We start from the raw sequence: 27,202 nt of genomic DNA, 5'->3' as shown, positions 1-27,202 counted from the left end.
TCCAGGAGAAGTTAGTTTAATAGGACTGTCCATGGCATGAGTCTGTGGGCTCTCCGGCCAAGCTGCCACCGGGACCTCCTGGTGGGACGGGGGGCCCCTCTCCAACAGGGCAGAGCTTGGTGGGTCTCCCCACCGTGGGGGATGTAGTGGGGCTGGGCCCTCAGAGAATCAGCCCCGGGCGGGGGGGGGGGTCAGACGCAGGGTGGATCGCTGCGTGGGAAGGGGAGCTGTGGTTGGGGTTGTCTGCTCTGCAGAGTCACCAACGTGTGGCGGTTGGGCAGGAAAGCAGACGGGCTGGTGGGATACCTCGTGGCCGGGGGGGCCTGTGTGCACTGGGGGTGGCTGGGGGTGCGTGTTGGGGGTGGGAGGGACTGGCTTTGAGCTCTCGCTCCTGGTTCTTTGGGAATGGATGGAGGAGTCTGGTTCCAGGACAGCTGCACACACGTTGGTGGGGGTAGTGGGATGGACAAAGGCTGGGAGTGGGGGGGTCGTGTGGGCAGAAAGGGCTCCATGTACTGTAGGGCTGCGTGTCGCCCTCTTTCACGCCGTCCCTGCCCTGGAGATACTGGCAGGTCTCCGGGTCTTGTACACGAAGAATCCAATTGGTGGGTGCGGTGGGATAACGGGGGGCTCCGTTGGCATCTGTCTGTGGGATGTTCTACCTGCTGCTGCCCTCCGTGCTCAGTCCCTGCCCCAGGCTCTGTTCCCTTGGGGTCTCCTCAAGCCAGGTCAGGGACCTCTGAGCTCTGGGCCATCCCGTCCGCAGAGGAGGTTGCCCCCTGCTTGCGGCCGTGGGCCCTGGCCGAGGAGGCCATGTCATCCAGCAGGGCCCGGCGGAAGGCCCTGGTCAGCGTGGTGCGGCCCAGCACCCGGCGGAAGTCCAGCCCCATGAAGAAGTAGAGGACGGGGTTGGCGCAGCTGTTGAGGTAGGCCAGGGTGGAGGTGAGCGGCAGCCCTACCGCCATGGCCCGGCCCTTGACGTTGGCCAGTTTGAGGAGGAGGAAGAGGTGGTAGGGGGCCCAGCAGAGGAAGAAGGTCACCACAATGGCCACCATGACCTTGAGGGGCTTCCTGGAGTGGAGGTTGACCTGACGCCGCCTCAGCACCACCGCCAGGGCCCCGTAACAGCTCGCGATGATGGCGAAGGGGGCCAGGAAACCACAAAGCAGCCGGAGGAGATAGAGAATCACCTTGGTCGCCCCCTTGGCCGTCATGGAGCACTTGGAGCCGGCCAGACTGCGGTAGAGGTAGAAGGGCAGGCTGGCCACCGTGGCTGCCCCCCATGCCGCAGCAGCGGCTGCCCAGGCCAGGCGGGGCCCCCGGCGGTTCTTGGACCACACGGGGAAGGCCACGGCCGCCAGGCGGTCCAGGCTGATGGCCGCCAAGAGGAAGACGCTGCAGAACATGTTGAGGTACTTGGCGAAGCTGTTGGCCCGGCACAGGAAGGTGCTGAAGGGCCAGTGGCCGTGGTAGAGGGCGTGTCTCACCAGGGGCACGGCCCGGCTGACCGAGAAGAGGAAATCGGCCACCGCCAGGTTGAGGAACCAGACGCAGTTGACGGAGCGGGCCGCCTGGCGGGCCGTGAGCCAGATCACCAGCCCGTTGCCCAGCGAGCCGCCCCCCAGGATCACGGCGTTGGAGATGACCTTGACGAGGTCCACGACGGAGCTGGGATCCGGCGGGGCCGAGGTGGGGGCAGGGCCGGGGCCGGTCGGCCAGAGAGCCGAGGCGTTGGCCTCCATGGCGGGGCCTGAGGGAGACAGCGAGCGTGAGAGGAGGCCTGTTCCCAGGGCCCAATGGGAGCCAGCGCCCCCCAGAAGGGACAGGCCCCTGCCCCCGAGGGAGCCAGCCCCTTGGCTGGGAAGAGTTTGGAGTGAGTCCTGCTGGGGTGGGGCCGGCCAGGCTGCACCCAGCTCTTCCCTTCAGACAGCCCCGCTTGCCCTGCCCCCTCGGCTGCGGGGCCGAGCCCTGGACCCCCCCCATGGCTCCCAGCCCAGGGCCTCATGTGCTGTGGGGCAATTGGGGGTCGGGGGCAATGGTCCTGGGGGCTGTCTGGCTGCTGGCTATGGGTCCTGGCCGCTTGCCCCCGCTGCTTTTATCACCCTTCCCCCCTCCCCACTTCCGCTGGTGTGTCTCAGCCAGCGAAAGGGGAAGTCGTCCTTGCCGGACGTCTGGGTCCTCTCCCCCACTCGGGGTCCGGGGGGGGCTAGTGAGTTAGAGCCGTGGGGGCTGGGAACCAGGACACCTGGGTTCTCTCTGGCGCCGGGAGAAGGGGGGAGTAGGTGGGGGGGGACCAAGCTCTCCCACTTACCAAGAGCAGGGGCATGGCCCAGACTCATTCACTGCCCCCCACAAGCGATCAGAGCCCGACTCCCGGCCCAGACAAACTAGAGCCCCCCAGGCCCCCATCACCAGCTCCCACGTGGCATCCTCGGACACCCCAGAACCGCCTACGAGAGCTACAGCTTCCCTGCACCCGCACCACCCATCCGTCTGCGGGGGGGGGCAGGGAATTGGGGGGCCCCCTCCCGCCTCCTGCCCCTGGCCTGGCTGGGTCTGCCCTGGCCGGGCAGAGACGCAAGGAGCTAGGGGTTAGAACCACACAGGCTCACGACTGACACAACGTGTGTGCACAGAGAACCTGCGCGCTCGATCACCCACGGTCACAACCCGCACGCCCTGCGTGCACCCCCCGGCCACAGACAGGCCATGGCAGCCTGCCTTCCGGCCCCTGCCCGAGTGCCCAGCCCAGCCCTGGCAGGGACCCCGTGGGCCAGGCGGGGGCTCCCGCCCCGTTACCTGGGGAGGCAGCACCAGCTCCTCCTGTCTGCGTCTCTCTGGCCCTGAGGCTAGTTTCCAGGAACTCAGCAGCTGCCTGACCACCCTCCCCCCGTCTGGCCCCGTCACACGGGCTGAGCGGCGCAGGCGAGGCGCCTAAAAGGAGAACTGGGACGGGGGCGAGGGGCGAACTGCCTGTGGCTGCCGGCGTGTGGGGCAGAAGGGGTGACAGCAGGAGGGAGCTGTGGGGCTGGGGCGGGGCAGACAGACAGTGGAGGATCCAGGTGTCTGGGAGGGGCAGGTGCAGACACAGGGCAGGACTCGTTTTGGAGCCAGGTGTGAGCAATTGGGGAAGGGGAGAGTTCCCAGCATGCACTGCTGCGGCCTGGCCAAGGAGGGGAGAGTTCCCGGCATGCACTGCTGCGGCCTGGCCAAGGAGGGGAGAGTTCCCGGCATGCACTGCTGCGGCCTGGCCGAGGAGGGGAGAGTTCCCGGCATGCACTGCTGCGGCCTGGCCGAGGAGGGGAGAGTTCCCGGCATGCACTGCTGCGGCCTGGCCGAGGAGGGGAGAGTTCCCGGCATGCACTGCTGCGGCCTGGCCGAGGAGGGGAGAGTTCCCGGCATGCACTGCTGCGGCCTGGCCGAGGAGGGGAGAGTTCCCGGCATGCACTGCTGCGGCCTGGCCGTGGAGGGGAGAGTTCCCGGCATGCACTGCTGCGGCCTGGCCGAGGAGGGGAGAGTTCCCGGCATGCACTGCTGCGGCCTGGCCGAGGAGGGGAGAGTTCCCGGCATGCACTGCTGCGGCCTGCCAGCATGCACTGCTGCGGCCTGGCTGTGGAGGGGAGAGTTCCCAGCATGCACTGCTGCGGCCTGGCCGTGGAGGGGAGAGTTCCCAGCATGCACTGCTGCGGCCTGGCCGAGGAGGGGAGAGTTCCCAGCATGCACTGCTGCGGCCTGGCTGAGGAAGGGAGAGTTCCCAGCATGCACTGCTGTGGCCTGGCCGAGGAGGGGAGAGTTCCCAACATGCACTGCTGTGGCCTGGCCGAGGAGGGGAGAGTTCCCAGCATGCACTGCTGGCCAAGGAGGGTCATGAAAGGGGTGTGTGTGTGAGATAAAGAATTCCCAGCATGCACTGCTGCAGCCGTGGATGAGTCTTTGCCCCATAACAAACACCCAAGATGGCCACTGGTCTTGCAGAGTCCCAAACCTGCCCATTACCAGACACAGTGTAGCCAATGGGCGGGACTTTCGAAGCCCCGCCCTGTAAGTGACTCCGCCCAGGGGCGGGGCATGCAGCCCCCCCCCCCCCCCCCCCCCCAGTGCTAACACCGACCCGGCGGCCCTTGCTCGGTCAGAGGAGCCCAAGCCATTTTGGCAACTTCATTTAACGCGTTTGGGGAAGGATTATTTCTGAGGCGGCGGAAGGATACACACACGATTTTTAAGGGGCTATTTTACCCTTTATTGTTTGGCGGAAGGACACACACACAATATGCAGGCACAGCACGAGACTTCTGTACGGAAAGGGCCCGGTGTTCAGCTTTTCTCTTTCTTTTTTTTTAGGGACTATTTTTTTGGCGGAAGGACACACTGCATATTGAAAGTAGATCTGGCTCCAGTATAAAAAGGACCCAGGCTTGAACCCTATTTTTTGAGGGACTACTTTTGTGGTGCAAGGATACACAGTAGTTGGCTTCTGTATAGCAAGGGCTGGCTTTCCAGAGTCCTGTGTTTTTCCAGGGACTATGTTAATTGGTGGAAGGATATGCTGTTCTCAGTGTGACACAAATATCCGAACCTGGCTGCAGGAATCACTCCACCCCCGCCCCTTGGTCTGATGTCTGAAAATCAGGCTCCCAGGTGGTGGTAACCATGGCAACCCCCATGGCCGCCTCTGTGGGGTGGCAGCCAGTGAATCCCACTGAGTTCCTGCAGCGCCAGAAAGGGGAGGGGCCTGTTATTGCTCCCATGAGGCCAAGGAGTGCAAGACTCCCAGCATGCTCTTCTGTGAGGTGACCCATAAGCTCCCAGCATGCACTGCTCTGCTGTGGTCCATGGAGATGATGACAGCTCCCAGCATGCACTGCTCTGCTGTGGTCCATGGAGATGACAGCTCCCAGCATGCACTGCTCTGCTGTGGTCCATGGAGATGATGATAGCTCCCAGCATGCACTGCTCTGCTGTGGTCCATGGAGATGACAGCTCCCAGCATGCACTGCTCTGGTGCGGTCCATGGAGATGATGACAGCTCCCAGCATGCACTGCTCTGGTGCGGTCCATGGAGATGACAGCTCCCACCATGCACTGCTCTGGTGCGGTCCATGGAGATGACAGCTCCCAGCATGCACTGCTCTGCTGTGGTCCATGGAGATGACAGCTCCCAGCATGCACTGCTCTGCTGTGGTCCATGGAGATGACAGCTCCCAGCATGCACTGCTCTGGTGTGGTCCATGGAGATGATGACAGCTCCCAGCATGCACTGCTCTGGTGCGGTCCATGGAGATGACAGCTCCCAGCATGCACTGCTCTGCTGTGGTCCATGGAGATGACAGCTCCCAGCATGCACTGCTCTGGTGCGGTCCATGGAGATGACAGCTCCCAGCATGCACTGCTCTGGTGTGGTCCATGGAGATGATGATAGCTCCCAGCATGCACTGCTCTGCTGTGGTCCATGGAGATGATGACAGCTCCCAGCATGCACTGCTCTGCTGTGGTCCATGGAGATGACAGCTCCCAGCATGCCCTGCTCTGTGCCATTGGACAACTGTGCCTCCACCCCATGGGGCCCTGCCCCGGGGGGCCCCTCCCGCCGCCCCCTCACGGCGGCACCATGCGCGCCTCGGAGGAGAGGGTGGACTGTTTGCGCCGGCGCCCGCTGTTGGAGCCCAGGGACTCCTCGCCCAGGGCGGCCTCCAGCCAGCGGCTGTGGCTGCGGCTGCTGGCCCGCAGCCCCTCCTGGAAGCGGCGGCCCAGGAAGGTGTAGAGCAGGGGGTTGAGGAAGCAGCCCAGGCAGGTGAGGCTGAAGGCCAGGGAGGAGCCCATCTTCACCACCTCCGGCTTGTCCTTCCAGCCTTGCAGGAAGTTGAAGACGTGGTAAGGCAGCCAGCAGAGGAAGAAACTCAGCACCACGGCGGCCACCACCTTGGCCGTGCGGCTGGAGCGGCGGCCCCGGTGCCTGGCCCGCAGCGCCACCACCGCGTGGCAGGCCAAGATGACCAGCAGCGGCACCAGGAAACCGATCACGAACCGCACCGAGATCAGCGCCTGCTTCCGCCTCTCCTTCACCTCCTTGCTCCCGAAGTCATTGATGCAGCGGGCGCCGCCCTCCTTTGTTTCCTTCACAAACCGGAAGAACAGGTAGGGGGCGGAGAAGGCCCCGGCCAGCAGCCAGGCCCCAGCAGCCGCCCCCCAGGCCAGGCAGGGCGTGCGGACCCGCTGGGCCCAGACGGGCCGGGTCACCAGCAGGCAGCGGTCGGCCGAGATGAGGGTGAGCTGGAAGGCGCTGGCGAACATGCTGAGGAAGAGGAGCGAGCTGATGACTTTGCACAGGAAATTGCCAAAGACCCAGTACCCCCCGGCGACAGTCTGGGCGGCGTAGAAGGGCAGCAGCAGGGAGTAGAGCAGGTTGGCCAGCGCCAGGCTCAGGAACCAGACCGTGTTGACCGTCCGGTGCATGCGGAAGCAGGTGACCCAGACCACCATGCTGTTGCCCACCAGGCCCAGCAGGAAGGAGATCACAAAGATGGCCACCGAGACCTGATTGAGGGCGTCGGAGCCGGCTGACTGGTTTCTGGGTGAGGTGGTGTTGCCGGACACCTGGGGAGAGGTGACTGCGTTAGCGTGCTGTCTGGCCCGGCACCTCACTCCCAACACGCAGCCTGTGTTATCTGCCCCCCAGCTCAGCCAGTGCACTCCAATCCCAACCCCCCGCGACCCCAGCTTTGCCAGAGCCCCCAACCCACCCCTCCATGTCCCCCAGCTCTGCCAGAGCCCCCAACCCTGACCCACAGCCTCTGCTGTCCCAGCCCCAGCCCCTCCCAGCTCTGCCAGCGCCCCTCAATCCTGACCCACAGCCTCTGCTGTCCCAGCCCCCCACGCTCCTAGCTCTGCCAGAGCCCCCAACCCTGACCCACAGCCTCTGCTGTCCCAGTCCTGACCCTGAAGCCCGCACGTCCTCATGGCAGGAGGAAGCTTGTTTCCTCTTATCTGAGCTGGTTTCTGTTCCCCGGCGCTCCCCTTGTGCTCGCCTGGGTGCGGTGCCCCTCTGTGCCACCTGCCGCAGCCACGGGGCTCCCTGCTCCCTGCCCTGGCTCCGTAGCATCCACCCCCTCTTGTACTAGAGGCTGAAGGCTTTCCCGAGGTCATCCAGTAAATCAGAGGCAGAGCTGGGGAGGGAACCGGGAGTGCTAGCTCCTGCCCTCACGCCCGTCCTGGTCTCACCCATGAGACCCCAGCCCCCCCCAGTCAGACTGTGCCGTGGACCCACCAGACCCCACCCCTCCTGGAGCCAGGCAGAGTCCTGCTTCCTCACTTTCTCCTCTTGCCCCACCCAGCCCCAGTGGTTGTTCCCTCCCTTCCCTTGGTCCAAACTGACCAGCCCGGGCCAATCTCGGCTCCCCGGGACAGGGGATCCCGGCCCCGAGCTGAGCGGCGGGAGCGCCTGGCGTCTCGCTCTGTGTCGGGGCTTCGCACCGCAACTGGGCTCCGGGCTCTGCTGTGGCTCGGCGCACGCCCCAGCCCCGGGGCCCCGGCCGTGCCCAGAGGGACGATTCTCGCCGTGCTCCAGAGCCCGGGGCAGCAATAGCTCCGCCAACCGGCGCCTGCCGTCCTGGCCCCCAGGGGAGAGCCCCCGCTGCACGCCCGGGTCCTCCTGCGGGCGGGGCTGTGCAGCTGGGTTCAAGCACCCGCCCTCTGCCCACGCCACCAGCATCCCTGCCCCCAGCCCCTCGGGACTGATGTTCCCTTCCGGACGCACCTAGCGCCGGGCGCGAGCCGGTCTCTGCAGGGGCTCCCGGTGTGCTCCAACGCCCTGGCTGGGGGCCTGAGCCTCCTGGGCGTGCCCAGTGCAGGGGCCCAGGCGTGTGGGCTGCCCCTTACTCACTCCCCCACCCCAGGGTTAAGGGAAATGGGGCTGGGAGCCAGGGCTCCTGGGTTCTCCAGCTCTTGCAGGGCAGAGGTGTCTAGTGGTTAGTGGGAGCCAGGGCTCCTGGTTCACCCCAGCTTGAGGAAGGAAGTGGGGATCTCGTGGGGTAGAGGAGAGGGCTGCGAGCCAGGACTCCAGGTTTCCGCTCTGGTTGGGGAAGCGCAGTGGGGTCTAGTGGTTAGGGTGGGGGATGCTGGACACAGAGCGCCTGGGCTCTCTCCGCAGCTCTGGCAGGGGGGTGAGGTCTGGTGGGCTGGAGCAGGGAGAGCTGTGAGCCAGGACTGCTGGGTTCTCTCCCGGACACCGGGGGGTAGTGGAGCCTACTAGTTAGAGAGTGCGTGGAGCGGGTCTAGGAGCCAGGACTCCTGGGTCCCATGCAGGACTCTGTTCTGCCGGGCAGCCGGGCGCTCCCTGTGTCTTCGCGGGCCGGCTCCCCGCAAGCTGTCAAATCAAGGTGTGGCCTTACCTGCATGCTGGTCTGGTTGGGGGAGGGCGACGCCATGGGCCAGGGAGCTGTGGGCAGAGAGAGACCAGGGCTTGCTCCGCGAGCCGTCTGCAAGGCTGGGGCTCTGCAGGCTGCGCGGAAAGTAGGAAGTCGGGTTAGCCAGGGCGCTGGCAGGAAGCGATTAGATGTCCCCCTTCTCGCGGGGGAGTGGGGGGGCATGATCCCCGCCCTGGCAGGCGGAGGCCTCAGGTGCCGGGGGAGGGGCGGGTTCAGCACAGAGCCAGAGATAAGGGCTGGGAGAGACCTCGGGAGACCACCTGGCCCTACTCCCCGCCCACAGCAGGACCAACGGGGCAGCCTTGGGCCGGCGTTTCCTGAAGGGGGCAGGGTGAGCTCACAGAGGGGGCCGGGGGTCTGGGTCTCCTACACCCCCTACAGGGACGATGGTCTCTGACGGACGAGCACCCAGGATGCTGGGGGAGAGGGAAGGCGACGTGCCCCTCTTGGATATACTGCACCGGGTGGATAACAGCTACACTAGCGCTGCCAGCGAAGGGAGCCGCTCCGCAGAGGGGATATACCTGGGCAGCTGGCTCTGGGGCCTGCAAGCCTCAGGGCAGCCCCAGTTCCGAGCAGGGGCCCGAGAGCGATTCAAGTGCCCCCTGACAGCGACGGCTGGGCCCTTGCCTGGGTTCCCAGGTGATGCCGCGTCCTGGCGTCTCTTCTGGCCCTGCCACCGATTCCCTGGGGCAAACTGGCCCAGCTAACGCCGCCCCCGGGCCTGGGTTTCCCCATGTGGATGAGCAGGGGTCAGCTGGCGGTCCCGACAGGCGCTGCACAGACAGGCCCTCTCTGAGCAGCACCCAGGCTAAGTAGGCAAAGGCCGGAAGGGGAAACTGAGGCAGCAAAAGGAGAAGAGACTTGGCCAGGGTCACCCACGAGCTGGGGGCAGAGTCCTGGCTGCACTGTCCTTACTCACTAGGTCACTAGCTGCATTTCCCAGCCCCCTTGCAGCTCAGCACCGGTGTCCCGCTCCAGCTGCCATCTACTCCTGCCGGTAACAGTGATGGGCCGGGATGGGCGCCGGCCTTGGAGCAGCAGCCATTAACCCCTCGGGCGCTGCAGGAGGCCAGGTGGTGGCAGCTCTGCAGCAGAGCGTGTGCAAGGAGATCGCTATCTGGCCATGGTTGCATTTGGGGTTTTGCTTTCGACACCTCGTTTCCTGTTGTTCAGGAGGTCCCCTGCTGCAGGGCGGCCAGGGGCGCACTCCCACATCTCGAGATGGGGGACAGCGGGAGGGGGGGGGCCCTGGGCAGGTGCTGATGGGGAACTGAATCAGGCCCAGGATGTGTCAGCTCAGCGCGGGCAGAGAGTGGAGGGCACCAGTCAGCCCAAAGCAGGAGGCTTGATCCTTGCTAAGGTCAAGGGGTCATAGATCCACTGGATTCAGTGGGCCAGATCCCAGTTGGGTCAATGGGCCGTAGCTCCATTGGAGTCAATGGGCCAGATCCCAGCTGGGTCAATGGGCCGTAGCTCCATTGGAGTCAATGGGCCAGATCCCAGCTGGGTCAATGGGCCGTAGCTCCACTGGAGTCAATGGGCCAGGTCCCAGCTGGGTCAATGGGCCGTAGCTCCATTGGAGTCAATGGACCAGATCCCAGTTGTGGCAATGGGCCGTAGCTCCACTGGAGTCAATGGGCCAGATTCCAGCTGGGTCAATGGGCCGTAGCTCCACTTGAGTCAATGGGGCATGTCCCTGCTGAGGTCAATGGGCCATAGCTCCAGTGGAGTCAATGGGCCAGATCCCAGCTGGGTCAATGGGCCGTAGCTCCACTGGAGTCAATGGGCCAGATCCTAGCTGCATCAATGGGCCGTAGCTCCACTGGAGTCAATGGGCCAGATCCCAGTTGTGTCAATGGGCCATAGATCCACTGGAGTCAGTGGGCCAGATCCCAGTGACTCCAATGGAGCTACGGCCCATTGACCCAAATCGGCCAGATCCCATCTGGGTCAATGGGCCGTACCTCCACTGGAGTCAGTGGGCCAGATCCCAGCTGGGTCAATGGGCCGTAGCTCCACTGGAGTCAATGGGGCAGATCCCAGCTGGGTCAATGGGCTGTAACAGCATTGAATCTGGGCCGATAGACTTGGAAGCTGTGTGCTGAGGGGGAGCCCAGGTCTTGGGTAGCAGGGAGCTGGTGATCAGGAGTGGGGGGCGCAGCGGAGCTGGGCGTGCGAGTGGACCAGGGGGCTGCCGGGCGGGAGTGACAGGCTTGGCGGAGCTGGGCGGAGCCCTCTTGTTGATACACCACCTGCCAGAAGGCCCTGGCACCAATTGCCCGGTGTCTTGTTCCACCAGTCGTGCTGCGGGGAGGCAGGCTAGGCAGGTCTCACCCGGGCGGGTTACTGGCTTACAAGCATGGGGTGGCCAGGACAGAGGATGGCTTTAAACCTGCCCCCAGTAGAATGAACGATGCACTCAGCAGGAGCAAGGTCCCCCCAGCATGGACAGTCCGACTGCGGCGTGACTGTGCCTCTGCCAGGCCTGTCCGGAGGGCACAGGCTACATCAGCCCACGCCCAAGCTGCAGGCAGGTCAGCCACCCGTTGGATGCATCAGTCCTTGGACGGCCTGGGCTTGCAGGCTCCGCGCGTGGTGCTCAGCCTGAGCTGCCTTCCCCGGTGTGTCCCAGTGTGTCCAGTAGGCACAGGTACCGCCTTGTCCAGTGAGCCCCATGGGGTGGCCGGGCCAGTTACGCTGTTGCATGGCTGGTAAGTGGAGCGTCCTAGTTGCAGGGAGAAATTACCCAAAGCAAACCCCGCCCGCTCCCAGCATCTTCCCCCCTCCAGAGCCTGGCCACGGGCTGATCCCTCCCCCCGGCCACCCAGTGCTGAGGGGCACCGGTAGGGGCGGTGGTTCTTGTGGCCTCCTGCCCAGGTATTGCAGGCCCTGCCCGGATAGCCCACCCCCAGACCCAGACCGTGGGGGGGCAGGGGGGCAGAGGTCCAGTCCCCTTGGCGATGCCCGTGATGGGGAGGATACAGCGGGTAGCGCGCGTGCCCCAGGGTTGTGTGCCAGGTGGCCCAGTGTCCTTTCAGTGCTTGGTCGCAGGCTCCCCTCCAAAGCCTGGTCTTTGCACTAGTTACCAGGTCGGCCACGGGGGCCTCGGGGATGTTTCGCAGGGTTAACCCACCTCCCCCAAGAAATGATCGGTGGTGCTAAGGGCCGGTCCCTGCAGCACCCCCCCCCCACCCAATAGCCCCAGAGCATGTTCCAGGCATTGGATTCGAGCAGAGGAATCAGCTTCTTGCAGGGAGCCCCGTCCCTCCCAGGCATGGCCGGCAGGATCGTGCCCCTCCGGGGGCTCCTGTCACCCGAATTCTTCATGGCCCCCCAGCATCTTTCCTCCTGCTTTGGCAAGCTGGGAGCAGAGAGCAAGTGTGTTACCAAGATGCCAGTCGGGGGCCCAGGGTGGCAGGCGGTTTGCAGACCCCGGGCATTAAGGACCGCAGGCCTCAGCGGGAGGTGGGCCCTTGGAACTAGGTGTGGAACTGACAGTTTGGCCTGGAGAGAAGGGGGTTGAATTCGAACCCATCTCCCTTTATTCCAAACAGGAGCGGCACAGCGTGGCCGATAGCAGGGGCACCGTGCCTGTGGCGGTCAGGGGAATCCAGCGGGGGCAGGGAGAGGGCGAAATTCCCACCTGATGCCCCTTGTGCAAGACTGGCGTTGGTCAATACTGGGCCGATGCGCGTTCGTTCCGGGCCGCCGCAGGCAACATCCCCTCTTCTTTCACACAACACACAACCATGCTGCACCGAGACAGAGCCCACACGGCGAGCACAAGCCTCAGTCCTTGTCCCCACCATAGACCCGGGATCTTTTCAGCTGCTCTTCAGCCGGTACCAGCTCTGTCTGATGTTCCGAAAGCCAAAAAGAGCATTTTTCTAGGGGGTAGGGGGAGTGGCGCAGGAGATCTTACAATGCTCCTTTCTTTTACAGAGTCTTGCTGGTTCCTTTATTTGCCTGTAGCTACCCCAATGCTCGCCTGTACTTTTGTTCTATCGGCAGGCTGGGTTTCTTCTTCCCGTGAAGGATCGCGGGGGAATGATCCCAGTGTTCAATCGTTACAGTAACGAGGTGATGTCTCTCCGTTTCCTTCTTCTCCTGCAGACAGGGTGTGTTTCCCACCACCACGCTTCAAGGCCTTTTTCCAACCGAAAATCGTATGCCCGATGCACTGTTCCAAGGGTTACTTGTGAACCCCCGGGCCAAGGTGACATTAGCCTGCAAGTGCACTGCCTTCCTGGGCCCCTATTAACGCCTCCACGTCCCCACACCCCGACACACTGAGCGGGCCGGGCCGGCGCCCTGTGCTCCTGCAGCCTGGGGCCGTGCAGACTCCGCCGCACCACGCGGCCTTGGGGGGGCCTGTGAGTTTTCTCTCCCTCCTTGTCTAGTATGAGCAGAGCAGAAGCTCTCTGGTTTCTCAGGAACTGACAGTGATCGGGAGATACTGAGCCGAGGCACCTGATCCTCCTGATAGTGGCAGCTTCCTTTCTGAGGCCGGGGCTGGGGCATCTGGGCGCTGCGGTACCCACACCTGCTCGCAGTCGGAGGGGCTGGCGCATGTTGTGCCTCTGATTTCATCAGCGGGACGGTGCTTGCGGCACTCCCACCTCGCAGTCCTGCCAGTGCTTGTGCCGGATGTGCAGGCAGGGCGGCAAGGGTCCCCCCCGGCATGGGACAAGCCAGGGGCCTGAACGTCAGGGCGGCTGCCCGGCCTGGCTTTGCCAGTGGCTCTCCTGCTGGTGTTAACCCTGCCTTGCAGCCCCCCTCCCGCGTACCCCCAAAGGAGTGGCATCAGCACGTGGCCCTTGCCTGAGGTGCTGCAGGCAGGGCCGGCTCTAGGCACCAGCAAAGGAAGCAACATGCTTGGGGCGGCACGTTTTCAGGGGCGGCATTCTGGCCCACAGGAGGAGCAGGCGGGGAGCCCCGCGGAGGCCGCCCCGAGGTGGGATCCCCGTGCCCGGTTGCTCGGCGCCTGCGCTGGAAGCTCTGCGTGGGCAGCCCCAAGACACGGCCCCTGCTGGGGCACATCCTGGAGGGGGGCGCGGGGCGGCCGAGGCTGCTGCTGGTGAAGCTGAGCCTGGCGGCCTCTTCTTCGCCTTCGAGTGAGTGCGGCCCCCTCCCGCCCGTGTGCCCCCGGCAACTCCCCCTCCCCTGCCTCCTGCCCGTGGGCTCCCCCCGCCTGTGTACCCCTGCAGCTGGCCACCCCCTCGCCTGTGTTCTTTCCCCCGCAGCACCCCTGCCTGTGAAACCCCCTTGCCCGGCTGTCCCTCCCCAGCCTGTGTACCCCTGCCCACTGTCCCACAACCCCCCTCACTCGCCCCCTCTTCTCCTCCCCCACCTTGACCTCTGCCCAGCAACCCCACACCCCACCTCCTGACCCACTGCAACCCTGCTGGGACCCTGTCTCCTCTCCCCAACCCCACCCTGCCGCCCACCTGGATCCCCGTCTCCTGTCTGGCCCTCTAAACTCCCCCCCCCATCCCACTCTTGGGGCCCTGAACCCTCCCCCCCCCACACACCTGCCCAGGAACCCAGCCCCGTTGTGCTGTGTCCTGACGACCTCACCCCTGCCTGGGACCCAGGTGATTCCCCCTCCCCCTTTGTCTGAGGAAGGGGAACTCTGGTGTCCCAGCGCCCGTGTCCCCAAGTCCCTTTCTGTCTGGGGCAGGAGAGCTTCATTCCAACAGGAACTGCGATCCCATTGAAACAGTCTTTGTTTGAAATGATAGACCTTTACAATGAAAGTACAAAGGGTTATGGCCTAAATGTATCATCATCTAGTTAAATAACTTATGAAAAATTAAATAAACATGCGTCCTGCCACCTTTTAAAGAAATTCTACCAGTTCACTGGTGTAAGTTGCTGTGTAAGCACCCGGAACTGGTGTTTACATCAGCAGTAGCTGCTTCTGCAGGTGAAGAGAGAATGTTTTTATCGCTTTGGTTCATTCAGCTAGCTCAATTTTATTCACCGTTGCAAAACCGAGAGTTGACGAAGCAGAAAAACTTTTCTTCTTCTCTCAGTAAAAAACTGGTTATGAGAGCGTTCTAACATCTTGAAGAACATGATGAGTAGAATCCATCTGGTAAATTCACCATGGATATTTCCTTTGTTTAATCAATGAATTTTAGCTGCAAAATGTGTTTGGATACTTTTTTGTTATGTGTCCTTCACATTTAAGGTAGTTTTATTTCATACAAAAATTAAATACTGGTTTTGTTTATTTTAAATTGAATTTCTGTTCAGACAGAAGTAGATGCACATCATATGTTTTAAAAAAAGGAGCCACCACTTAGCAAATAATAAATGGGGTAAAACCTGTCTCTTAAGTGTTCCACTTATATACCATTTTGTAATAGAATTAAAATGTAAAAATTAAGAACCTGATTACCTGTAAGTTACACAATTATTTGGGCATTTATTTAGTCGGTAGCTGTACTGAGTGTATTCTCCTGGTTAGTAAATAGAAGCACCAAATTTGGCATAAAGGTTATATTTAGTTGTAAAGCAACATGTTTTAATGGTTGCTGATCAATAAGACTCAACCATCCTTTAGGACAATATTTTAAAAGTGTCATTTAAATGATTACTTGCTCCTTTAAACCAAGGTTTTCTGCTTGCCGATTTAAATCAAAGCTATTTAAATCAATCCACCATGCTTCAGAGGCTGTTTGGGCCATCCCTGAAGGAGAAAGCCCAGGGCTGCGCTCATGGAATAGGGCCTAGGCTAGTGGGGTTTTGTTGTCTGGTGCCTGTCTTGTTCTGGACAGTTGAGCTGGGGAGTTGAAACAAAAGTTCTTTTAGTCCCTTTGAACTGTCTCATTGTACAGTGAGGCTGAGTCTTGTCCACAAACACCAAGAGTTGGACAGCTTGTGTGTTGGGGTTGGAGTCTGAGTGATTATAAGGCTTCTAGTAATAAAACCCCTTGAAATGAGGAGTAACGGTAATTCGGATAGGAAGCCTAGTTCGAACTACCTAGTTCGTGCCCCGTGTAGCCGCGCTGCACGGGGTTCGAACGAGCGGGGTTTTAAAAATGGCGGCTCCCCGCTTATGCAAATGAAGCCCGGGAAATTCAAATCCCGGGCTTCATTTGCAAGTGCGGTATGCCTACATTACCCTCCTAGTTCGAACTAGCGGGGTAGTGTAGACAGACCCATACTGACTTGCTGTGGATGAACCTGCCCTCTCATTGTCTTCACGTGGGGAGCCCCTGGCGCTCTCCTAGGAGATGAAAATGCCCCGGGGTTTGGGCTCCCCCCGGAGCGCGCACCCCACCCCCAGGAAGCTGCACAAGCTGCATTTGTGCGTGCACCCTCCCCGGACAAAAGAAGTGGGGGCGGCAAAAAACCTAGAGCTGACCCTGGCTGCAGAGCTAGCGTAGGAACCCTGACATCCTGGGCGCCAGGCTGCCCCACAACGTCCTGTCTGATGGATTTGGGTCCTGGTTCAAGTGTACGGGGGGGGGGGGCATTAAGGGAAGAGCCCCAGGGACCGTTGATGTCTTGTGACAAAGGAGCTGGGTTGGGGCTCCAGACACCCCGGCTCAATTCCTAACCCTGACATTGACTCGCTGGGGGACCTTGCTTCAGGCCTGCTCCGTGCCTCAGTTTCCCATTCAATTGAGTTGGGGATAATCACCCCTGCTCGTGGAGGATGTGCTTCTGGGTAGGCACAGTGTCTTGTGTGAGCAGGGCTCGGGGCCCAGTCCGGGGAAGGGGAGAGCCCCAGATGAGAAGTGGCACTCCCAACAAAGGAAAGGCCTACACCCCATCCCCCACTACACCCAGGAGAGCGCAAAGAAACATTTCCCTTGCTTGGAGCAGGGCAGGGATGCTAAGGAAGCCACTGATCCAGGCAAAAAATCTGCCCCCAAAGAGACAGAGCTAGACCCCTTTAAATACAGCCACAATCCGTTTATTGGTGACCCTGTAAGCCCTTCCCCATGGTGAGCGTCGAGGCTCTGACACTATTTACACTGGGACGGGCAGCTGCAGCCGCGCTGCCTGGGAAATGCTCCTGGGATCCTCACCCGCAGGCTCCAGGGCATGTGCTCAGCACAGGGGTCAGGAAGGGGAATATTGCACGGGGCCAGAGGTCTTTGGTAGCAGGGACACCAGGCAGAATGGGGGCTGATTGGGGAAGTGGGGGCAGGCTCCGGAGCAGACCCTAGCTCCCCAGCAGGCCTGTGAGACACTCATTGACCCCCCCATTTTCTCTGTCAGGGCTGGGGGGGGCCTCATTATCGGTGCTGGCAAGATGGCGGAGCAGAGGGCATCCCGAGGCCCACCCGCCCCATCATGGCGTCCCACGCATCGGTGGCCATCTTGTTGCACCGTCTTCCACAAGCAGCCGAGTGTGGGGGGCAGGAGGGGCACAGACTAAGCATCCCTTCCCGACGCCTGTGGGTCCCGACGTTGAGGCCTAGCCAGCCATTAGATGCTTGAGTTATCTTTGGTGCCATGGCAACGGGTCCCGTCGGCCAGAGACAAAATGACCAGGCCAGCATGTCGGCCCCCCGGCCGCCACGCGCAGGCCTCCACTTGACTGGGAGCAGCCAGGGCGGCCACCTTCCCTCGCGAGGCTCTGGCCGGCGTGGCCAGACAGCGGCCGAGCGGGGCAGGGAACGCGCCGGGGCGAGGCCTTCGTGCCTCCCCCGGCTGTGGTCAGACAAGATGGCCGCCACACGCAGGCGGTAGAGGAGCCTGAATGCGCAGCGCTGGGCACGTGGCCTGTGACACGGGGTTTGTGCTGCAGAGCAGGGGGAATATGGCCCCTTCTATGCTGTTCCCCCCATGCTTAAAAAATCAAGATGGCCACCACGCACAGGGCAAACTAGGCCACCTGCCACCACGAGGGCCACCCCGGACTTGTGGGGGTGCCGTGAGAAGGGCTCCCTGATGGTCAAGACCCCCAGGAGATGGAGGGGGGCAACCCCACGAGGGCAGAGGCCCCTCAGCCACGCTGGTTCCAGACCAAGGTGGCCGGAGCGAAGCCCTGGGGGGGCCTTAGCGCCGTGAGGAGGGTCTCTGCCACATGGAGGTGCAACCCGTAGACCTCGCCCTGCCCGGCAGCGCCAGGCCTGAAGTCAAGAGCTGCTGCTCGGCAAGATGGCCGCCGCGCCAAGGCCGCAGCCCGGCTGGAGTTGAAGACGGCCGGGGGAGAGGCTGGCCAGCGGAGCGGGGACGGCACAGAGGGAAAGGGAAGGCGAAAAGAAGGGGGAGCGTTTTGTGCTGTTTCCCCTCCCCGCCGCTCCCTTCACAGGAACAGGGCGACCCCCAGCAAGAGCAGCCAGGCTGAGGCGCTCAGCCCCGCTGCGCCCCCCTTCCCGCCCCCCTTTGTTCCCCCTGGCAGCTCGGCAGCCGGGTTGTTCCGCCGCTCGCTCTCCACGGTGCTATGGCTGTCGTTCCGGCTGAACTCCTCGTCGTCCTCGTCAGCCTCGTGGTCCTCGTGGTCCTCATGGCCCGGCAGTGGGGCAGCAGTGGTGGCCTTGGCCGTGGCAGGCACAGTGGCTTTGGCAGTGGCTTTGGCGGTGGCTTTGGTGGTGGCGACCGTGGCAGTGGCGGCCGTGGCGTTGGTGGCCGTAGCGTTGGCCCCGTGGACAGGTATGACCTCCAGCGGGGGGATTATGGGGGCAAAGAAGGTCTTGTTGGCCAGGTCCCGGTTGCAAAGGCTGCCGGAGCAGCAGGAGCCCCCCAGGCTAACAGCCGTGCTGCCCCGTGTCTCCTTGGTGCAGTCCTCGTCCTGCACACAGCCCTTGATGGTGCGGCTCAGCGAGAAGTTACCTGGGGAGACAGGATGGGACACAGTCAGTGGGGGTTGGGGGCTGGGTAGTTCTGTGGGATCGGGATCGGGGCTTTCTTGTGGTTGTGGGTGCCCCAGGGGGCGCTGTGCTGTGGGATCAGGGTGGAGGCTCACCCGTGGCAGCCCGGGCTAGCTCCAGTGGACCCCCAGGGGGCGCTGTGCTGGGGGGTCGGGGCGGGGCTCTCCCGTGGCTGTGGGTGCCCCAGGGGGCGCTGTGCTGCGGGGGCAGGGCGGGGCTGTCCCGTGGCAGTGTGGGCTAGCCCCAGTGGACCCCCAGGGGGCACTGTGCTCTGGGGTCGGAGCGGGGCTCTCCCGTGGCTGTGGGTGCCCCAGGGGGCGCTGTGCTGCGGGGGCAGGGCGGGGCTGTCTCGTGGCAGTGTAGGCTAGCCCCAGTGGACCCCCAGGGGGCGCTGTGCTGTGGGGTCAGGGCGGGGCTCTCCCGTGGCTGTGGGTGCCCCAGGGGGCGCTGTGCTGGGGGGGCGGGGCGGGGCTCTCCCGTGGCTGTGGGTGCCCCAGGGGGTGCTGTGCTGGGGGGGCGGGGCAGGGCTCTCCCGTGGCTGTGGGTGCCCCAGGGGGCGCTGTGCTGGGGGGGCGGGGCGGGGCTCTCCCGTGGCTGTGGGTGCCCCAGGGGGCGCTGTGCTGCGGGGGCAGGGCGGGGCTGTCCCGTGGCTGTGGGTGCCCCAGGGGGCGCTGTGCTGGGGGGGCGGGGCGGGGCGGGGCTCTCCCGTGGCTGTGGGTGCCCCAGGGGGCGCTGTGCTGGGGGGTCGGGGCGGGGCTCTCCCATGGCTGTGGGTGCCCCAGGGGGCGCTGTGCTGCGGGGGCAGGGCGGGGCTGTCCCGTGGCAGTGCGGGCTAGCCCCAGTGGACCCCCAGGGGGCATTGTGCTGGGGGGTCGGGGCGGGGCTCTCCCGTGGCTGTGGGTGCCCCAGGGGGCGCTGTGCTGGGGGGGCGGGGCGGGGCTCTCCCGTGGCTGTGGGTGCCCCAGGGGGCGCTGTGCTGCGGGGGCAGGGCGGGGCTGTCCTGTGGCAGTGTGGGCTAGCCCCAGTGGACCCCCAGGGGGCACTGTGCTGTGGGGTCGGAGCGGGGCTGTCCCGTGGCTGTGGGTGCCCCAGGGGGCGCTGTGCTGGGGGGGCGGGGCGGGGCTCTCCCGTGGCTGTGGGTGCCCCAGGGGGCGCTGTGCTGTGGGGGCAGGGCAGGGCTGTCCCGTGGCAGTGTGGGCTAGCCCCAGTGGACCCCCAGGGGGCGCTGTGCTGGGGGGGCGGGGCAGGGCTCTCCCGTGGCTGTGGGTGCCCCAGGGGGCGCTGTGCTGTGGGGGTAGGGCAGGGCTGTCCCGTGGCAGTGTGGGCTAGCCCCAGTGGACCCCCAGGGGGCGCTGTGCTGTGGGAAGAGAGGGGCACCCCCCACCCTCAGGGCTGCTGGACGCCGTGGGGGGTGCCTTGCCGGGAGGGGGATGCGAAGCCCCCACCCCACTGGCAACGCTCTGCCAGGCCTGTGGCCCTGGTCTGAAGGCGAACTCGGGGTCCCAGCCAGCCCCCCTTGTGGTGCTTCCCTGGGCCCCCCCGCGTCCCCCCACTTCCCGCCACCCCCGGTTGCTAAGCAGCGGCCATGCCCCACCCGGGCCTCACCGACATGCATGGTGACGTTGCCGTGGAAACAGCCCCGGTACCCGTCGTAGCATTGCACCAGCGTGGCCGTGCTGAGGGCGCAGGTCCCGTTGCCGTGGCAGCTGTAGCACTGCAGCCCGTTGGGCACCCGGGCGCTCTCGTTACCTGGCGAGAGACAAGGGGGGGCCGTGAGCGAGGCGGAGCGGGGGGGCGGCCCCTCCCCCACGGCCGGGGGCCTTACCCGTGGGGTGCAGCGCCATGGCCCGCATGTCCAGCCGGGAGTTGCAGCGGCTGCTGTTGCACTGGTGCACCTGGGAGAAGGCGATGATGCCGTGCAGGTCCACGCCCTTGTCGTTGGTGCCCGCCAGGCCCACGCCGCAGCCCTTCTCGCCCACCAGGAACTGCCCGTGGCCTGGGGAGAGAGCCCCACGGTGAGCGAGCCGGGAGCAGCGCCCGCCCCGCCCTGCCACCCCCCGCCCGGAGACAACCCAGGCAGCCTGGCTCCCAGGCTCCCTCCCTCTAACCGCTAGACCCCACTCCCTCCCGGAGAACCCAGGCATCGTGACTCCCAGGCTCCCTCCCTCTAACCACTAGACCCCACTCCCCTCCCGGAGAACCCAGGCGTCCTGGCTCCCAGACCCCTTCCCTCTAACCACTAGACCCCACTCCCCTCCCGGAGAACCCAGGCATCGTGGCTCCCAGGCTCCCTCCCTTTAACCGCTAGACCCCACTCCCCTCCCGGAGAACCCAGGCATCGTGGCTCCCAGGCTCCCTCCCTCTAACCACTAGACCCCACTCCCCTCCCGGAGAACCCAGGCATCGTGGCTCCCAGGCTCCCTCCCTCTAACCGCTAGACCCACTCCCCTCCCGGAGAACCCAGGCATCGTGGCTCCCAGGCTCCCTCCCTCTAACCGCTAGACCCCACTCCCTCCCGGAGAACCCAGGCAGCCTGGCTCCCAGGCTCCCTCCCTCTAACCGCTAGACCCCACCCCCTCCCGGAGAACCCAGGCGTCGTGGCTCCCAGACCCCTTCCCTCTAACCACTAGACCCCACTCCCCTCCCAGAGAACCCAGGCGTCCTGGCTCCCAGACCCCTTCCCTCTAACCGCTAGACCCCACCCCCTCCCGGAGAACCCAGGTGTCCTGGCTCCCAGGCTCCCTCCCTCTAACCGCTAGACCCCACCCCCTCCCGGAGAACCCAGGCGTCGTGGCTCCCAGACCCCTTCCCTCTAACCACTAGACCCCACTCCCCTCCCGGAGAACCCAGGTGTCCTGGCTCCCAGACCCCTTCCCTCTAACCACTAGACCCCACTCCTCTCCCAGCGCCAAGGAGAGCACCCAGGTGTCCTGGCTCCCAGCCTGCCCTACTCACTCCATTTCACAGCTGCCACGGTTTCTGCGCACACATGGGTGTTGTCTGGGCACAAGATCGTCTTCATCTTTTCTGGGCTGCAGCCCCCATCGCCGCGCTCCACGCAGCTGTGGCACTCCAAGGCCGTGGCTCCTGCGTGGGAGGGAAGGGGGAAGGGATCCCATGAAAGCTGGATTGGCCCCTGAACTCTCGGAGAATCTCACAAAGGCAGGCCGGGGGCGCCTTTCCGCAGGCCGGGGGGCGCCTTTCCCCAGGCCGGGGGGCGCCTTTCCCCAGGCGGCTTGGCATGGCCCTTTGCACGGCTCCCTCTCCTGTTTGCACGGATTCACACCTGACAGTGCAGAGTGGCCCTCTCCCCTTGCTGCACATTTCTGTGCGTAATTCCACCTGCACAATTTTCACCTTGCCCCTGTAACGGTGCACGTCACAGCACGTGGAGGCACGGCAGCTGACGTGCCATGTTTCCTGGGGCCGTGCGAAAGTTACTCTGCAAACGTACAAAGGAAAAGTGGAAAATCAACAGCAAGTTACATGGAACCATGACACTTGACAGGTTCATTTTTCACCTGGCCCTTGCACTTTGGCTCACTAACGTGCACATTGCACCGGGTAATGCTGAATGCCTTTTTCGTGTAATTTTACATGCCAATTTTCACCTTTCTCACCTTCCTTGGCATGTCAGTTTGGACCCTTTCCTGGGTGACAGACTTCCCTGTCAGTTGTCACCTGTCCTCTCCTTGTGAATTGTTCCTCACACCACCCGTTCACCAGTGCACATGGGTCTGCCTGTGTTTCATGCCCATTTGCACCTTCATAGAAATGGTGGAGAAGGCACATTCCCTCTCCCCTGTTGCACTGGTTTTAATTCACTAGAAGTGTGCTCACTTTCCCACCTCTCTGGACCCTTCAGCTCTGTACATTTGCACAGCACATGGTCCCTTGCTGTGTTATTTTGATGGCAAATTTGAAGTCATTTGCGGCTTTTTCCTTTCCCCTTTGCTTGGTTTTCACCAGATGTTCTCACGGCCACATGCAGGCTTCACTTTCTCCTTTGCCGGTTTTCACCAGGCGGCCCCACAGACAAGCCAGGCTTCACTTTCAACTTTGCACGGTTTTCACCAGACATTCTCACGGACACATGCAGGCTTCACTTTCTCCTTTGCCGGTTTTCACCAGGCAGCCCCACAGACAAGCCAGGCTTCACTTTCAACTTTGCACGGTTTTCACCAGACATTCTCACGGACACATGCAGACTTCACTTTCTCCTTTGCCGGTTTTCACCAGGCGGCCCCACAGACAAGCCAGGCTTCACTTTCTCCTTTGCACGGTTTTCACCAGGCATTCCCACAGTCACACACACGCTTCACTTTCTCCTTTGCACGGTTTCTCCAGGCGTTCCCACGGACACGTGCAGGCTTCGCTGTCCCCTTTTCACCATTAGTCTGGGAACTTGCATTTGCACGTCTGTTTTGCACTCTTTCTTTCCTACGCTTTCAGGGTGGCAACTTACCTGGCTCCTCCAGCAGGTGCTGCGTCAGCTCCAACATGGGGTGACCTCACCCCAGGGTGAGGCTGGCGTCCCTGGGAGGAGCCTCCCAGCTGGCGTGGTGCCCCAGACCCGTTCCAGGTGGAGCCACCTGTCCCGACATGTTCAGCATCTCCACCCACTCCCAGGCCCAGGGCACTAGCAGCTTCCCCCCAGTCCCAGCAGGGAGCACTGAGTCAGCATCCAGCCCCCAGCACGGCGGAAGGGGGGGCTGTGGGCTAGGGTCCCCTCTCAAAGCGAAGGGACAGGAGACTCTAGAGGGGAAGGCCCTGACCCCATTCCCTGCCCTTCCGCCAGCCAGCCCCCTACTCTGGGGCAGGTATGGGACCAGCACCCCGTAGAGGGGAAAGGCCCCGTGTCCCATCCCCCCCCCCAGCCTGCCCCCCCAGCTTGGGGCAGGTATGGGGCTGGCACCCCCTAGAGGGGAAAGGCCCCGTGTCCCATCCTCCATCCAGCCCGCCCCCCAGCCTGGAGGAGGTATGGGGCTGGCACCCCCTAGAGGGGAAAGGCCCCGTGTCCCATCCCCACCCAGCCTGCCCCCCAGCTTGGGGCAGGTATGAGGCTGGCACCCCGTAGAGGGGAAAGGCCCCGTGTCCCATCCCTCATCCAGCCCGCCCCCCAGCCTGGAGGAGGTATGGGGCTGGCACCCCGTAGAGGGGAAAGGCCCCGTGTCCCATCCCTCATCCAGCCCGCCCCCCAGCCTGAGGGAGGTATGGGGCTGGCACCCCGTAGAGGGGAAAGGCCCCGTGTCCCATCCCCACCCAGCCCGCCCCTCAGCCTGGGGGAGGTATGGGGCTGGCACCCCCTAGAGGGGAAAGGCCCCGTGCCCCATCCCCCCCCAGCCCGCCCCCCAGCCTGGGGCTGGACATGGGGCCAGCAGCCCCATTCTGTCTAAGAAGCCGGGTGGGAAACACGAGCTGCAGACGCAGCCGAGACGGAAACGGCCCATCAGTCCACCCCGGCCCAACCGCCCCTCGTCTGGGGCACCCAGGGCCGCCCCCCCAGCCCCCGCCCTACCTCTCAGGAGCAGCACGGCCGCCAGCAGGAGAAGGGGGGCGGCTCTGGGGGGGCAGGGGGCTCCCATGTCTGTGTCTCGCGGCTCCACGCGGCTCCGTCTGCCGGCCCTGAGCCGAGAGGACTCATAAGAGGAGGCAGGGGGGTGGGGCGTCTCCTCCTGCCCCCACGCGCCCCACCCCGGCTTTGCTGCGGGGCCGCAGGCCGGTGATTATTCCCGGTGCCGCCCAGCGCGTCAGGGCCTTTCCCGGGAACTGGCCCGGCCGGTCGGGGGAGCGGGCGGCGCCTCGGCGGGGCGCTTTCCACGCTGGGGGGGGGCGGCAGGGCCCGGGGAGGCCCCCAGCCGCTCCCCATGGCACCCCACTGCCTGGCACAGCGTCCCCCCACCTCCCCTCGGAGCCCCCCCCGGGACCCCCTGCCTGCTTCCCACGGCCGCCCCCAGGGAGCCCCCACCCCGCACAGCAGGGTGTCTGGACTGGGCGCCCCACCACTCGCACCCCACGGGCAGGGTTGTCCTGCCGCTGCTGGTCCCTACGCAGGCCCCAGCCCTGCCATGCAGGGGGGCAGAAACACTGTGGGGGGGCAGGTGCAGGGCGAGGCTGGGGGGACAGGCAGAAGGAGCGGTGCAGGGCGGGCGGTGGAGCAGGGCATGGGGGCCTGCAGGTGCTGGTGGGTGGAGCAGGGGCCAGGGCCTGGGGCCACCAGAGCTGGGGGGCAGTGGGAGCTGGGGGGGGGCTTGGGCCACCTGGCCAAGGGGTGGAGCGGGGGCGGGGGCACGAGGGTGTTTGAGCTGGAACTGCCCTCGGCCGGCACGGGTACCACAGGGCACTGCCCATGCAGCTCCGCCTGCGCCTAAGGACGGCCCTGCTGCCGAGTCCCCCCCCACAGCACCGCGGCTGGCACCGGGCCCAAGACCCCTGCCCAGCCCCCCCTTCCTGCAGCATGGTACCGCCTGCCGGACCCCCCTCCATTTGCTGTGGCACGGCCCCCCCCGGACTCCTGCCCCCTCCCTGTGGCACCCCGTGCCGGACCCCTGCCTACGGTGCCCCCTCCCAGACCCCTGCCCCCTCCCTACGGCATGGTGCCCCCTCCCGGATCCCTGCCCCCTCCCTACGGCATGATGCCCCCTCCTGGATCCCTGCCCCCTCCCTGCGGCATGGCGCCCCCTCCTGGATCCCTGCCCCCTCCCGGATCCCTGCCCCCTCCCTACGGCATGGTGCCCCCTCCCGGATCCCTGCCCCCTCCCTACGGCATGGTGCCCCCTCCTGGATCCCTGCCCCCTCACTACGGCATGGTGCCCCCTCCCGGATCCCTGCCCCCTCCCTGCGGCATGGCGCCCCCACCGTCACACGGGGCCATAGGGCCGGGATGGGGCAGCAGGGCAGGCTGACGTGCTGACACCCACCCTCCCTGTTCCCATATTGCTGCCCGAGGGTGCTGAGCTCAGCACTGACAGTCCCGGGTCCAGGGCATGAGCTGGCACCGGGGGCCCAGCCTCGGCTCTGCCCCAGCAAACGGGGGGTCCTGCAACAGAGCCTGGCCTGGCCACGGGGAGGGGGAGGGGGCGAGTGTCTGACGGCTACAGGGTGGCAGGGCCGGGGCCAGGACTCCTGGGTTCTCTCCCCAGCGCTGAGGGGAGTGGGGGTTAGTGGTTAGAGCAGGAACCAGGACTCCTGGGTTCTCTCCCCAGCGCTGAGGGGAGTGGGGGTTAGTGGTTAGAGCAGGAACCAGGACTCCTGGGTTCTCTCCCCAGCTATGGATTGCAGGATTGCAGGTTGGGGTGAGTGGCAGGTGGGGGGGGGGGCTGTGTGTGTTGTTATGTGGCTCAGCCCCCTTGCAATGCAGCCCCCCCAAGCCTCAAAACCAGCTGCTCCGGCCGGACCTCAGGGGTGCTGGGGGCGGAGAGGAAGAGGCCAGACGTGCAGGAAATTGGGGTGCAGCTGGGAACAGCACCCCCAGTCCAGACACACAGCTTCCCCCTCCTCCCTCCTGCCCTTCCCCAGTGCCTGTACCAGGCAGCACTGAGTCACCGGGGCCTGGGGCTGGGGTGTGGGGAGCACAAGGCCCTGCTGAGCCAGGCGCAGGGAGAGACGGGGGATGGGGCCTGGAGCTCTTCCCCTCTAGGGGTGCCACCCACGACCTAGCTCCAGGGCACAGACTGGCCTGGGGGCAGCGAGGGGAGGGGGCAGGGGCCAAGGCTCTGCCCTGGGGGGCTGGGACTGAGTGGCTGAGAGCAGGGGGAGAGGCAGGAGCCCAGACTTCTGGGTCCTCCCCCCATCTCCAGCAGGGGACTGGGGTGTGGTGCCTACAGCAGGGGGTCAGGTCTCTTGGCTTCTCTCCCCAGCTCCTTCAGGACAGCGGGGTCTAGTGGTTAGAGCAGGGGGCCCCTGGGAGTCAGGATAGCTGGGGTCTCTCCCTGGCTCTGGGAGGGCAGTGGGGTCCAGTGGTTAGAGCAGGGGGCCCCCCCGGGAGTCAGGATAGCTGGGGTCTCTCCCTGGCTCTGGGAGGGCAGTGGGGTCCAGTGGTTAGAGCAGGGCCCCCCCCCTGGGAGTCAGGATAGCTGGGGTCTCTCCCTGGCTCTGGGAGGGCAGTGGGGTCCAGTGGTTAGAGCAGGGCCCCCCCTGGGAGTCAGGATAGCTGGGGTCTCTCTCTGGCTCTGGGAGGGCAGTGGGGTCTAGTGGTTAGAGCAGGGGGCCCCCCTGGGAGTCAGGATAGCTGGGGTCTCTCTCTGGCTCTGGGAGGGCAGTGGGGTCTAGTGGTTAGAGCAGGGGGCCCCCCTGGGAGTCAGGATAGCTGGGGTCTCTCTCTGGCTCTGGGAGGGCAGTAAGGTCCAGTGGTTAGAGCAGGGGGCCCCTGGGAGTCAGGATAGCTGGGGTCTCTCCCTGGCTCTGGGAGGGCAGTAAGGTCCAGTGGTTAGAGCAGGGGGCCCCTGGGAGTCAGGATAGCTGGGGTCTCTCCCTGGCTCTGGGAGGGCAGTAAGGTCCAGTGGTTAGAGCAGGGGGCCCCTGGGAGTCAGGATAGCTGGGGTCTCTCTCTGGCTCTGGGAGGGCAGTGGGGTCCAGTGGTTAGAGCAGGGGGCCCCCCTGGGAGTCAGGATAGCTGGGGTCTCTCCCTGGCTCTGGGAGGGCAGTGGGGTCCAGTGGTTAGAGCAGGGGGCTCCCCTGGGAGTCAGGATAGCTGGGGTCTCTCTCTGGCTCTGGGAGGGCAGTGGGGTCCAGTGGTTAGAGCAGGGGCCCCCCCCTGGGAGTCAGGATAGCTGGGGTCTCTCCCTGGCTCTGGGAGGGCAGTGGGGTCCAGTGGTTAGAGCAGGGGGTCCCCCCTGGGAGTCAGGATAGCTGGGGTCTCTCTCTGGCTCTGGGAGGGCAGTGGGGTCCAGTGGTTAGAGCAGGGCCCCCCCCCGGGAGTCAGGATAGCTGGGGTCTCTCTCT

General features: G+C 64.5%; 3 protein-coding genes across 3 annotated transcripts; all 3 read right to left on the bottom strand.

Moving 5' to 3' along the window:
* Positions 1-2,922, bottom strand: LOC142819572 (chemerin-like receptor 1). The gene is made up of 2 exons (XM_075907625.2): positions 2,800-2,922; positions 1-1,750 (listed from the first exon to the last, which is right to left on the bottom strand). The coding sequence occupies exon 2, from the start codon at positions 1,740-1,742 to the stop codon at positions 720-722; it is 1,023 nt and encodes a 340-aa protein (XP_075763740.2). The 5' UTR covers positions 1,743-1,750; positions 2,800-2,922; the 3' UTR covers positions 1-719.
* A 1,189-nt stretch (positions 2,923-4,111) lies between these two features.
* Positions 4,112-8,620, bottom strand: LOC106732462 (C5a anaphylatoxin chemotactic receptor 1-like). Its single transcript, XM_075908217.2, has 2 exons — positions 8,388-8,620; positions 4,112-6,594 (listed from the first exon to the last, which is right to left on the bottom strand). The coding sequence occupies exons 1-2, from the start codon at positions 8,583-8,585 to the stop codon at positions 5,596-5,598; spliced, it is 1,197 nt and encodes a 398-aa protein (XP_075764332.2). The 5' UTR covers positions 8,586-8,620; the 3' UTR covers positions 4,112-5,595.
* Positions 8,621-16,337: 7,717 nt separating this feature from the next.
* Positions 16,338-23,884, bottom strand: LYPD3 (LY6/PLAUR domain containing 3). Its single transcript, XM_075908218.2, has 5 exons — positions 23,778-23,884; positions 21,215-21,346; positions 20,085-20,255; positions 19,865-20,008; positions 16,338-18,221 (listed from the first exon to the last, which is right to left on the bottom strand). The coding sequence occupies exons 1-5, from the start codon at positions 23,842-23,844 to the stop codon at positions 17,695-17,697; spliced, it is 1,041 nt and encodes a 346-aa protein (XP_075764333.2). The 5' UTR covers positions 23,845-23,884; the 3' UTR covers positions 16,338-17,694.
* Between the last annotated feature and the right edge of the window lie 3,318 nt (positions 23,885-27,202).

The sequence above is a fragment of the Pelodiscus sinensis genome, chromosome 22 (genome assembly GCF_052426305.1).
Source record: "Pelodiscus sinensis isolate ZL-2025 chromosome 22, ASM5242630v1, whole genome shotgun sequence".
In the NCBI taxonomy this organism is placed as follows: Eukaryota; Metazoa; Chordata; order Testudines; family Trionychidae; genus Pelodiscus; species Pelodiscus sinensis.
Note: the sequence above shows the minus strand (reverse complement) of the source record. Positions and strands in the feature narration are given on the sequence as shown.

What these genes read in the sequence shown, in the direction of transcription:
- LOC142819572 (XM_075907625.2), bottom strand. Translation starts at nt 1,742, where the DNA reads ATGGAGGCCAACGCCTCGGCTCTCTGGCCGACCGGCCCCGGCCCTGCC.
- LOC106732462 (XM_075908217.2), bottom strand. Translation starts at nt 8,585, where the DNA reads ATGCCCCCCCACTCCCCCGCGAGAAGGGGGACATCTAATCGCTTCCTG. An exon ending in CCAACCAGACCAGCATGCAG is followed by an intron (nt 6,595 to 8,387) that starts GTAAGGCCACAC and finishes ACCTCTCCCCAG; the next exon opens with GTGTCCGGCAACACCACCTC.
- LYPD3 (XM_075908218.2), bottom strand. Translation starts at nt 23,844, where the DNA reads ATGGGAGCCCCCTGCCCCCCCAGAGCCGCCCCCCTTCTCCTGCTGGCG. An exon ending in GGCCGTGCTGCTCCTGAGAG is followed by an intron (nt 21,347 to 23,777) that starts GTAGGGCGGGGG and finishes CCTCCCACGCAG; the next exon opens with GAGCCACGGCCTTGGAGTGC. An exon ending in CATGGCGCTGCACCCCACGG is followed by an intron (nt 20,009 to 20,084) that starts GTAAGGCCCCCG and finishes GTCTCTCGCCAG; the next exon opens with GTAACGAGAGCGCCCGGGTG.